This window comes from Typha angustifolia, chromosome 15 (genome assembly GCF_048772165.1).
Source record: "Typha angustifolia cultivar Huaian chromosome 15, ASM4877216v1, whole genome shotgun sequence".
NCBI lineage: Eukaryota > Viridiplantae > Streptophyta > Magnoliopsida > Poales > Typhaceae > Typha > Typha angustifolia.
This window is the reverse complement of record NC_133253.1, coordinates 21,922,675-21,933,682: the sequence shown is the minus strand read 5'-3', so window position 1 is coordinate 21,933,682 and position 11,008 is coordinate 21,922,675. Positions and strand designations below refer to the sequence as shown.

Here is an 11,008-nt window from a genome sequence, read left to right as displayed (position 1 = left end):
TGTTTTGGTAGTGTGTCCAACTAGATAACCATCTTCCTAGTGAAGGACAAGAAGATTAGCAATTCTAACTTAATTAAGTGCTCTTAGATATGGATTAGACAATCTAGAAGCTGGTGGTTGGATCTTTTGACATGCCTTATCTCTTAAGTGATTATTATTACAAGTGGCAATACCTATGCTTAGACTACCCTAGGAGATGAAAGTAGTAGTATCTTCCAACTTTGGCTTCCTTAAATATCATCAAGTGTAGTTAATCTAAGCCATTATATTGTTGCTAGGTTTAATGGAGATACTAGAAACAAATATAGTAGTTCATTTGTAAGAAATCTTTATTAAATAACTGCATATTTGATGTAATCTGAGCTTAATCCAATGTTATTTGATCTAATGGTATTAATGGTTTATTAGGTTTGCACTAATTTTCTTAAACCAATGTCTACATTATTATCTGCCCAAGGATTAACAAGCATAAAAACAAAGTTACTAGGCTAAGTTAAATTGTTTCACACTACATATATATAAAATTAAAATTAAATACTAGTTTACCTTCTGCACTTTAACATAAAATTAATTTACCTTTGTATTATTTAACTTTTTATACTTATATTTTTATTAGATAATAATTAATTGGCAAAGAAATTTTTTTTCATCTATTACTTATTTTTTAATTTATATGTGATGATAATTAGACACTTTAGAGGGATATTTTAGTTTGCAATTATTTTTAAAATTAAAAAGCTTAGGCACAGTTAATTAATTAGGACATAAACTTTAATCATTTTACTTTAGTCATAATTATAAGAGTTAAATATCAGAGGTGAAATGTATTTAACTAAAGATATAGGAGCTAGTGAGAGGCTGGCATTTTTGTAGATAAGAGGTAGTGTAAGGGCATTTGGGAATCTATAGTTGTAACCTAACCCTAGTTAAAGATTTTTGTCGTGGGAGGTTAGAACTCAACCCTAGAGTTAGACACATAGGCATCATGAATTCCTTCCCAATATTATCCGCTCTTTGCTGACGTCTCTTTCTCTCTCTCTTCTCATAAATAGAAGAAATTAAGAGAAACGATAGGAGGAACCGAAAACCAGCGCATTTCTTCAAAAATTAATCCGTCGGAAAATCTCTTCGAATTCCCTCCAAGAAGCGGCGATCGCTGCTCGACTCGGTAAGTGATCCTCGTTTTGGACCTTGGGATCGATTTCGGGGCCTTTTCTTGCTGCTTTTATCGCTGCCATCTCGTTCTATATCGATCTTCTTATCGTTAATCTTCTTGGGCTTTTTCGATAATCTTTGATGCAATACCGAGTAAGAAAATCTTTGGTTTTTCGGTCCTGGAATGATGTTTTCTGTTATAAATCGCACATGTAGTCTTCTTGCGATCCTTAGGCCATTTTTCCCGTTCCATTTGGAATTGTTGGCTGATTTCGTGGAAATTTAAGGGATATGTTCGAGATTTTTGTGGGTTCTTGGTGTCTGTGGGATTCTTGGGGTTCTATTTTGTAGAAAATGGTGTACAGCTCGGACGGGAAAAAGGATTCGATCCTTATCTCTCTTCTTTTCCCATTTCTTTTTAGCTCTAGTCATTCAATCGTACATGCCGTTTTTAGTGTTGATAGATTTTACGTAATTTAGGGGTGATATTAATGGCAGTCTGAGTTCTTTTTATCTGGGAATAATGATAGATAAGGAGCGTGTCGCAAAAGTTCTGTTAACGATCGAGTAATTGCTAGGATTATCTAGTTCATGACCTGTTGCTTTCCACATTTCAGGAAAGTTCTGCGTTTCCTGGTCGAGTTCCACTGGTGCTTTTAGTTGTTGTTTCAACTTTTGAGTCTTGAGATATGTTTCTGGAGTTCATATATCACCGATCGCCCTTATATGTGCTATCGTTGAGATTTTGTGACAAATCGAGAAAAAGAATTTAGTAAGGAGGATTCTAATCGATCATGAGATGTGATGATATAGCCTGTATTCGTGTGTAAGTTGGAGTAAGAGAGAGATATGATGGAGATCTTTAAGCTACTTAAGTTTGTCAAAAGGACATTTATCTACAGGATTGTGTTGAGGCAGATAAAAGGATTCGCAGTAGTTTTCATGGCTAGTGGATTTCCGTGATCATATAGGGGAGTATTTTCTTCTCTGGGCCTTTTGAAATTCTATGGAGCTACCGTGGAAAGTTCTATAGATTAGATGAAAAAGGAAAACGAAATAAAATGTATGGATTATATTTGCAGTGTTAAAAAATGCTTTGACCTGCATTCTTCTAATAACAAATGCAAATCTTGTGCATTTTCAAGCATATATAGACGTGCTAGCATAGTGTTGCTTGATTTAATCACTCAATCGATTATGATATAGGTTGCTGGTTTACATGTTCTAAACATGGATTTTTTTTTTTTTTTGTGAAATAATAATTTTACATGAAAATGTTGTAGGAACTTTTGCCCAAAAGTACGTATTTTGACTTTCAGCACAGTTTGGTACATTCCCCAACCCAAGTGGCCTCGTTTGGAGACCAACCTAGTATATATATTAGATAGCTCATTTTGACCAAGGGGATCCTTAATGCAATGCATCTTTGGATCCTACTTTCTTATATGCCTATTGAGTATTGACCATGTTCTAGTGCCAAGTGGCAAGCACTATTTCTTTAATGGAAAAGGCACTATTCAAGACTTTTATTAAAAATTTTGCTATTTTACTTAGTGGTCTCACATGAATATGCATTTTCTAATCTTAATAACCTGTATGTGTCCATGACTAACCAAAAATAAATAAATATATTGATCCATCTATTACAGTTCAATGTTCATCATTTTGATTTCTTTTATTCTAGTTTTTTAACTTGAAATTTTTTGAAACAGTAGCTATTTTTTCTTTTTGTTCGCTAATATACTAGGAGGGCAGAAATGTTGTCTGATTATGAGGAAGATGATGGCTCTCATATTTAATCTACTTTGTGCAAATGCAATCAGTGTGCCATCTTGTGATGTATGGTAACTATAACTTTTATTGGAGAAAGATAGTATGCACACATTCCTCATTGTTTGTCAGCATTAGCTATATGTTATAAGTATGCCATCTTGTGATGTATGGTAACTATAATTTTTATTGGAGAAAGATAGTATGCACACTTTCCTCATTGTTTGTCAGCATTAGCTATATGTTATAAGCTCTTCTTTATAAATTGTTCTCATCTGAAACTCCATATTTAATTTTGTGTGAGAGGACGAGTTTATTTTCATTTTCGTAAAAGAGTAGCGAGTTCGATAAGCAACAATGAACGGTTGAGCTATGCATTTTATTTGTAAAATGTTACTTCATTTCTTAGCGAGGAGTGAGCTGAATCTTTTGTGCAAGTACATCTTTTTATTGTACTTGGATATCATGTTAGCTATAGAGGGGATAACACTATATGTTACTTTTGCGTTTTATGTTTATATATGTACATATTATTGATGGACAATTGAACCCTAGCCCTGTTCCGTTGGATGCTCGTGCATTGGGATTGGAATTTTTATATATTTATGTAATTGTATTATTGGAGAACAAAGTAGCCTGGACTTACAGACCAAAAAACTGGATAACTTTGATGATTTATGATGCACTTTTGGTACATCATGTGCTTACCGAGGGTCTATATATCCAACTAATTGAGGGTCTGAATTTTGAACTGTTTCATGATTACTCTCATTAATGGAGAAAGAAAAGGAAGTCTGTTTTTATTAGCATAAACTTTCCAGACATTCCTTTTGTTGTTTCATTTATTATCAAATAAAATTTCTTATTGATCTCCCCTTCATATTAGTTTGCATTTCTACCTGTATTGGTGATTTATGATCTTTATATTACAAATAAATTATCTTTCAAAGTTTTTGTCAAGTAGCGACTTTTTTTTTGTTTCAATTTTTGTATCCAGAATCATTGATCTTAAAGGTTTCCTTTTATTTATGATGGCAAAAGTATTCAGTGTTCTAGATTTGGACATGTTTAGTTAATGATTCAAATGACTGGTCGTCACATGAAGATACTGCATGCATTCTTTCTGGAAAACTTGCTTGAAGAATGCATTTGCTTTTGTATTTTTTGGCAATGTTGCTAGTGCATGACATGCTACGATGCTAGATTTAACTGTTTGTTGAACTCAACTATCTATATGTAAGCAATAGTGCTTAACAGTTAACATATCAGTTTCCTCATTTCTTTTTTTTCTCTGCCTTCAACAGGATTTCAGATACAACAAGGTATTTTTGGAATAAAAATAAAAGGACATTCAGAAACCATCTGGGTTGGTCAGATTTTTTTTTTCAAAAATCTGACTTGTTGAGAACCAGAAACTTTGGCAGTCATGTTTTCAAAGTCTTGCGCAAATCTCCATGATATGGGTTCTGATGATGTGATTGACTTCCGTCATGTTGTTAAATCACTCCCTCGCGTGATGACTGTTCCTGGCATTATAACTGATCTTGATAGAGATACAAGCAGTGACGAGGATCTAAATAGTCCAACGTCAGTATTTAAGGAGCGGAAAGTTATTGTTGCCAACTTTCTTCCACTGATCTCCATAAAGGATCAAACTACTGGACAATGGTGCTTCACTATGGATGAGGATTCAATTCTGCTGCAATTAGTAGATGGCTTTTCTTCTGACGCAGAAGTCGTGTATGTAGGAAGTCTGAAGGTTGATATAGATCCTGGTGAGCAAGAAGAAGTTGCTCAAAAGCTCCTGAAAGAACATGGATGCATACCAACTTTTCTCCACCCTGACCTTCAGAAGAAGTTCTATCATGGCTTCTGTAAGCAGCAATTGTGGCCTCTCTTCCATTATATGCTTCCCATTTGCCTTGACAAAGGTGATCTCTTTGATCGCTCTTTATTTCAAGCTTATATTTCTGCAAATATAATATTTGCTGACAAGGTTATGGAGGCAATAAAATCTGATGATGACTATGTGTGGGTTCATGATTATCACCTCATGCTTCTTCCAACTTTTCTAAGGAGACGGTTGAACCGGGTTAAGTTAGGTTTCTTTCTCCACAGTCCATTTCCGTCCTCAGAAATCTATAGGACACTGCCAGTCAGGGATGAAATCCTAAAGTCATTGCTTAATGCAGACTTAATCGGGTTTCAGACATTTGATTATGCCCGCCATTTCCTTTCTTGTTGTAGCAGAATGTTGGGACTCAATTACGAGTCAAAACGTGGCTACATTGGTCTTGAGTACTTTGGTCGCACAGTCAGCATCAAGATTCTCCCTGTGGGTGTTCACGTAGGCCGACTTGAATCTGTCCTGAGATTACCTGCCACAGTTAGCAAGGTCCAAGAAATTGAGCAAAGATTTAATGGAAAAATGTTAATATTAGGCGTAGATGACATGGATATCTTCAAAGGCATCAGTTTGAAGTTGCTAGGACTAGAGCTTCTATTGGAAAGGAATCCCAAGCTTAGAGGAAAAGTAGTACTAGTACAAATTGTCAATCCTGCGAGGAGCACAGGGAAAGATGTGAAGGAAGCAAGTGAGGAAGCAATTTCTGTAGCTGAAAGGATCAATGCTCACTATGGTGCTGCAGATTACAAGCCAGTTGTCCTTATTGACTACCCTATACCTTTCTATGAAACGATTGCTTTCTATGTGGCAGCTGAATGTTGCATTGTAAATGCTGTTAGGGATGGCATGAACTTAGTTCCATATAATTACATAGTTTGCAGGCAGGGAACTGAGGAGACGGATAAATGTAGAGGTCTTGATAAGGATTCTGCTCACACGAGCACACTAATAGTGTCTGAGTTTGTGGGTTGCTCTCCGTCTCTTAGTGGAGCATTTAGAGTCAATCCTTGGAGTGTTGAAGACGTGGCCGATGCTTTATGTAAAGCAACTGACCTAACACTATCCGAAAGGCAGATGCGCCATGAAAAACATTACCGCTACGTCAGCTCTCATCATGTTGCTTACTGGGCTCGCAGTTTTGCCCAAGATTTGGAGAGAGCTTGCAAGAATCATTACAATCTAAGATGCTGGGCAATTGGGTTTGGTTTAAATTTTAGAATTATTGCCCTTTCTCCTGGTTTTAGAAAGTTGTCCGTGGATCACATTGCTCGCTCTTATAAGACAGCTAACAGAAGGGCAATATTTCTGGACTATGATGGCACCATCATGCCTGAAGCATCTATTAATAAAATCCCGAGCACTGAAATCATTTCTATCCTTGACCGCTTATGCAGTGATCCAAAAAACACTGTATTTATTGTCAGTGGAAGAGGACGGACTTCTCTCAGTGAGTGGTTTTCCTCATGCGAGAGGCTTGGTATAGCAGCTGAACATGGTTATTTCATCAGGTATGATTTGCATTTATTTTTTTCATTCTTCATCTGACCATCTTAGCAATTTCTTCAGACTTGTTTGATGAATTGCTTTATTTTCTCCATAGATGGCCTAAAGCATCTGAATGGGAGACTAGTTCAGTGATTCTCGACTCTGAGTGGAAGAAGACTGCTGAACCTGTTATGACATTATATACTGAGACAACGGATGGTTCATTTATAGAAGCAAAGGAGAGTGCTCTAGTATGGCATCATCAATATGCTGACCAGGACTTTGGTTCCTGCCAAGCCAAGGAGCTACTGGATCATCTTGAGAGTGTGCTTGCGAATGAACCTGTTGTGGTGAAACGGGGTCAGCATATTGTGGAAGTGAAACCTCAGGTATGCACTACCTATCTTCTGTGGAACCAAGTTTGGCCCACTTTGCCATCTCTATCGAGTTGCTATGGTTGCAGCTAACAAGTAAATGTTTACATACAGGGAGCTAGTAAGGGACTGACTGTTGAAAAGCTCATTGGTAGATTGGTCAATTATCAGAAACCCCCAGATTTTTTGATGTGCATTGGTGATGATCGATCTGATGAGGACATGTTTGAAATCATTAATAATGCTGTATCCAGTAACCTACTTCCTGTAGCACCTGAAGTCTTTGCATGCACAGTTGGACAGAAACCGAGCAAGGCCAAGTACTATGTAGATGATACCAGTGAAGTGATCAGACTATTGGAAGGTATTGCTGCCATTTCGACTTATAATGATAAGATCGCCGGCAGTCGTGTTACCTTCAAAGTGCCGCTTGATGTGGTCATTTGAGTGTGCTGTTGTTTGGTTAAGTGGTGATGAAACCTGTATATTCTGATGGTTGCAACTATCCTCATTCATTAGATGTGAATCTTGGGGTCTCTTTTTCTGCTCCTTTTAGCCAGCATCAGTCATCTGCTTCAACGACCCAAACAGCAGCTTTGCCACCTCTGACGTCAACACGACTTACGTTTGTATTTTGTATGCAATTTTGGTACAAAAGGAGAAGTCATATTGGAACCCGGGATGCCACGGTCACCATTGTTTTGTATAGATGTTGGTTTCTTTATAGATAGATTGGCTTTTTACCTAACATTTCACTTAATGGAGATATGTTCTCATTTGATTTTTGCTTCTATCTGTTACTTTTGATCACTTGTACTTTGTATATATGAGTTAATTTTTCCAAATCGTGTGGAAACTTCATCGTCCCCTGTCCGGGACTAGAAGGATTTTATTCTTTGCTGCTAATTTCTTTTTTCTGGAATGTAATCTGATAATAACTTTGCGGTTTGCAACTTTGCACTATGCCTCACAATAAATGAAGCGACATAGTCTCTGGTTTTGACATCATGCAACCAAAATTTCCTTCAGAAGGTTGTCCCAGGGAAGTTCTTTACTACGTGCCGAATCAAGCTTTGTGATTGACAGTAAAGTTATAGAGCCTACTGTTGAGTACCCGACCATATCAAAGCGTTTTGAGTCGCTTATCCAGTTTGTATGTCCTGATGAATTAGTTGGCGTGGACAAGAGAAAGAAAGCAAATAAAACGAAGTGGATAGTGCAAATTGAAAGGCATAAACATTGATAAACTGCAGAAGTAGCACAACCTTCTATCCTTATATACAGCATACAGCATACAGCATATAAACCAATTGTTCCATATGTAAACTTCCAATCTAAGAAGGGGAATTTTTAAGCTTATCGCCCTCGGCTTCCTAAGTCCTCCTCCTGACTAGGCCTGGACTGCTGATGTTGGAATCTTCAGTTGAGCTTTGCCGATTGGCTTGGTATGCAAATCCTAACATGTTGGTTCTTATCATATGATCTATCTTCATAGAGTTGCCGTGTGAAGCATCCATCACCCCACTTTGTTCCACAGAGCTAACCTCCAGTGCATCAATGCCTTCATCAAAACTGATCATATCCTTCAGGAGATCAGCAGAAATAGGTTGCTTTTCAGGATAATTAACATGGGTTTTCACATCTGAATCAAGCAAAGAAACAGTCCCCTTGCACCAAACGTGTCTTCCAAGCCTAATACTAGAAAACACAACAGAAAGATAACCAAGACTTGATTTTACAAGCTTAAATAAGATGGCATAAAGTGTGGAGTTAGCAACTCCGTTTTTGATGCCGAAGAAAGTCATCAGAACTACTCGCCCCAGATTGGTTTGGTAGTGCTTCCATGTCTTGCTGACACAGTGGTTGTTGTAGACTTCCTGTCTACATGTGAAAAAATTCATATTAAGCGCCAGGTGCTAATTTGTATGGTATCAAATTGAGAAGAGTGTAGCACTTACATGAAAGGTTAAAAATGGCCGAGCTATAAACCCAATAACTAAGCCGAATATAGCACACATTATTGCAATGGCAGATACAAAAGTTACTCCCAACCCTGAAGGTCAAATGATGGAGAAAGTTTACAAATATTAGTTACCAAAAATAAAAGCAACATGTGGTTAAATAAGAATCCGGCAGCAACAAATTTGGAGGGTCGGTTAAATCATGTCTTAAAGGTCACATAGATGAAATTATCAGACTGGAGGCAACCAGCCAGGCAGCGACTACCAAAAGAAGCTTTTTTCCTTTCTGGCAAGTAAAGAAAGTATGGGTTTAGATAAAGAATTCTATGTTGATTGTGTGAGATGTACATAAGCACTCAAATCCTAGTTCGTTGAGCAGCTCCTTCAAGCTGTCACATGTAATGAGTCTCAGAAGAGCAAGAACGTACCTTCTACAGTTAAAAGCATAGAATACCAGTAAGTAAGTAGGTAGTAACAATGGATAATTCATGTGTTCATCAAAGCTTTAAACATCATTTCTCTGAAACCAGATTAAAGATTGGACAGGCAACAAAGAATTAAATCAACAATAAATAAGTTAATTCCAAAAGTTTCTCTCACTATTAACAGCCACAGCAACTGCCCATAATCAGGGAGCTATTGATTATTGAAGAACAAGGAGTCAAGACCCTTCAAATAACAACAGAAACAAGCTTACTTACCTGAGCGTGATTCTTGCGTGCAGTCTTTTGGTTTTAAATCAACTTGTCGGATCAATCTATTTCCTCGATCAGTGATCAGTAATGCACATGATTTGGGAACATAAACAAGCTCAAAATCGCTTGAAAACGATGCATTCTGAGCAGGCCCATCAACTTTACCTGTTCTCCCCGAGTACCCTCCGGCAATAGTGGTTGTAACACCTAAGATACAGTGATGTTCAAAATGAGAAACCAGCAATTAGATAAAAGTGAACACCCTCTGATCCATAAATATAGGTATAGACAGAAATATTGTTGATGTAGAAAAGTAGAATCGATTTTCCCACTTATCCATAAATATAATGCTTAGCTGATTACTCATAGCAGAATATGTTATTGTTAGTAAATTTATCATTTGACCCTATTTTTACCACGATGTAATGCATCTTGCAAGTGAAAGCCAACATAAACTGGGAAACCATTACATTGTATTGTCAAGTCGCTATCAAAGAACTAATTTCGCCGTCATATGAGTAATTAACTATAAACTAGTACACATCAACAAAATCTACGTAGGTTTTAAAAGGACGATGTCTCACTTTTAATCTCACAGCTGAGCTAATAAGAGCATTACCTGATTTGCTAATCTTCCGAATGGCGTGGTTGTTCCGATCAGCGACGTAGACATTATCCACCGCATCGATCGCGAAGCTCCGAGGCCGGTCGAACATCGCAACCGCCGGATCCCCATCCGAGAAACCCGAGACGCCCTTGCCAGAGAATTTCCTGATCTCGCCTTCCTTACCTTGCGAAAGAGGAAGCGAGTAGAAGGCAGAGCCAGAGGAATCGAGGAGGAGGAGGTCTTGGGATCGCAGCCGAGGGAGGAGGGAGAAGGGGTTGACGCCGGCACCGGCGGCGGAGGAAGATAGCTTGTTGAAATCAACGACGGTGGAGACGACGTAGCCTTCTTCCAAGACCAAGTCCGACGACGCTGCGAAGGGGAAAGAGTGATTAGTGATTAGTGTATAGACATGAGTTCGAAACGGCTAGGGTTTAGCTTGGGTACCTGAGATTAGGGCTAATGCTAGGGGAAGGAGGAGCATGAGAGACTGCATGGCTCGAGAAGTCATTTGGAAGGAGGGTTTCAGTGGAGGATGGAGGAAGAGAAGAAAGAGGAGAGCTCGAGAGTTGGGAGCGCTCGGCGAAAGGGAAAGCAGCAGAGAGAGTCGTGACAAGTAGTAGTAGTGGAGTGGCCGAGTGGGGTTTACTCTTTTGGTAAAAAATCCTAGTGCATATAGAGTTTGTCCTCGGTACCAACCAACTCAATCCGAGCCTTAGTTATCTTCTTTATAACAAAAAAGGATATAAATTTAACTTTAATTTTAAATAATATTATAAAAAAATTATTTAATAATTTAATATCTTAGTTTGATTCAGTTGATAGTTCGACTGTGGATTAGTTTGCAGAAACAATTTGAAAAACTCGATAAGATCTTAGTGTCATCCTATCTAAGAATAGTTGACTCTTTATCCATTTCATTTCGAGCCTCGAAGCACGTGAATAAAAAAATAATAAAGTAGTGCTTAGTGCTTAGTGGATTAAAATTCTCAGTAAAGCATAATGTTCTGATGCTTAAGATGGTAACTTCGGTCAATTAAAATTCTAAAATTCTCAGT

General features: G+C 37.7%; 2 protein-coding genes across 2 annotated transcripts; one reads left to right on the top strand and one right to left on the bottom strand.

The window, feature by feature from the left end:
• The first annotated feature begins 1,024 nt into the window (after nucleotides 1–1,024).
• On the top strand, nucleotides 1,025–7,483 carry LOC140779921 (probable alpha,alpha-trehalose-phosphate synthase [UDP-forming] 9). Its single transcript, XM_073125261.1, has 4 exons — nucleotides 1,025–1,168; nucleotides 4,230–6,339; nucleotides 6,432–6,705; nucleotides 6,805–7,483. The coding sequence occupies exons 2-4, from the start codon at nucleotides 4,352–4,354 to the stop codon at nucleotides 7,135–7,137; spliced, it is 2,595 nt and encodes an 864-aa protein (XP_072981362.1). The 5' UTR covers nucleotides 1,025–1,168; nucleotides 4,230–4,351; the 3' UTR covers nucleotides 7,138–7,483.
• Nucleotides 7,484–7,904: 421 nt separating this feature from the next.
• Nucleotides 7,905–10,596, bottom strand: LOC140779922 (uncharacterized). The gene is made up of 5 exons (XM_073125262.1): nucleotides 10,398–10,596; nucleotides 9,966–10,322; nucleotides 9,353–9,553; nucleotides 8,649–8,743; nucleotides 7,905–8,567 (listed from the first exon to the last, which is right to left on the bottom strand). Exons 1-5 carry the CDS (start codon nucleotides 10,459–10,461, stop codon nucleotides 8,064–8,066), a joined length of 1,221 nt encoding a protein of 406 aa, XP_072981363.1. The 5' UTR covers nucleotides 10,462–10,596; the 3' UTR covers nucleotides 7,905–8,063.
• Between the last annotated feature and the right edge of the window lie 412 nt (nucleotides 10,597–11,008).

What these genes read in the sequence shown, in the direction of transcription:
- LOC140779921 (XM_073125261.1), top strand. Translation starts at nt 4,352, where the DNA reads ATGTTTTCAAAGTCTTGCGCAAATCTCCATGATATGGGTTCTGATGAT. An exon ending in GAACATGGTTATTTCATCAG is followed by an intron (nt 6,340 to 6,431) that starts GTATGATTTGCA and finishes TTTTCTCCATAG; the next exon opens with ATGGCCTAAAGCATCTGAAT. An exon ending in TTGTGGAAGTGAAACCTCAG is followed by an intron (nt 6,706 to 6,804) that starts GTATGCACTACC and finishes GTTTACATACAG; the next exon opens with GGAGCTAGTAAGGGACTGAC.
- LOC140779922 (XM_073125262.1), bottom strand. Translation starts at nt 10,461, where the DNA reads ATGACTTCTCGAGCCATGCAGTCTCTCATGCTCCTCCTTCCCCTAGCA. An exon ending in TCGGAAGATTAGCAAATCAG is followed by an intron (nt 9,554 to 9,965) that starts GTAATGCTCTTA and finishes ACTGTATCTTAG; the next exon opens with GTGTTACAACCACTATTGCC. An exon ending in GGCCATTTTTAACCTTTCAT is followed by an intron (nt 8,568 to 8,648) that starts GTAAGTGCTACA and finishes ACATGTAGACAG; the next exon opens with GAAGTCTACAACAACCACTG.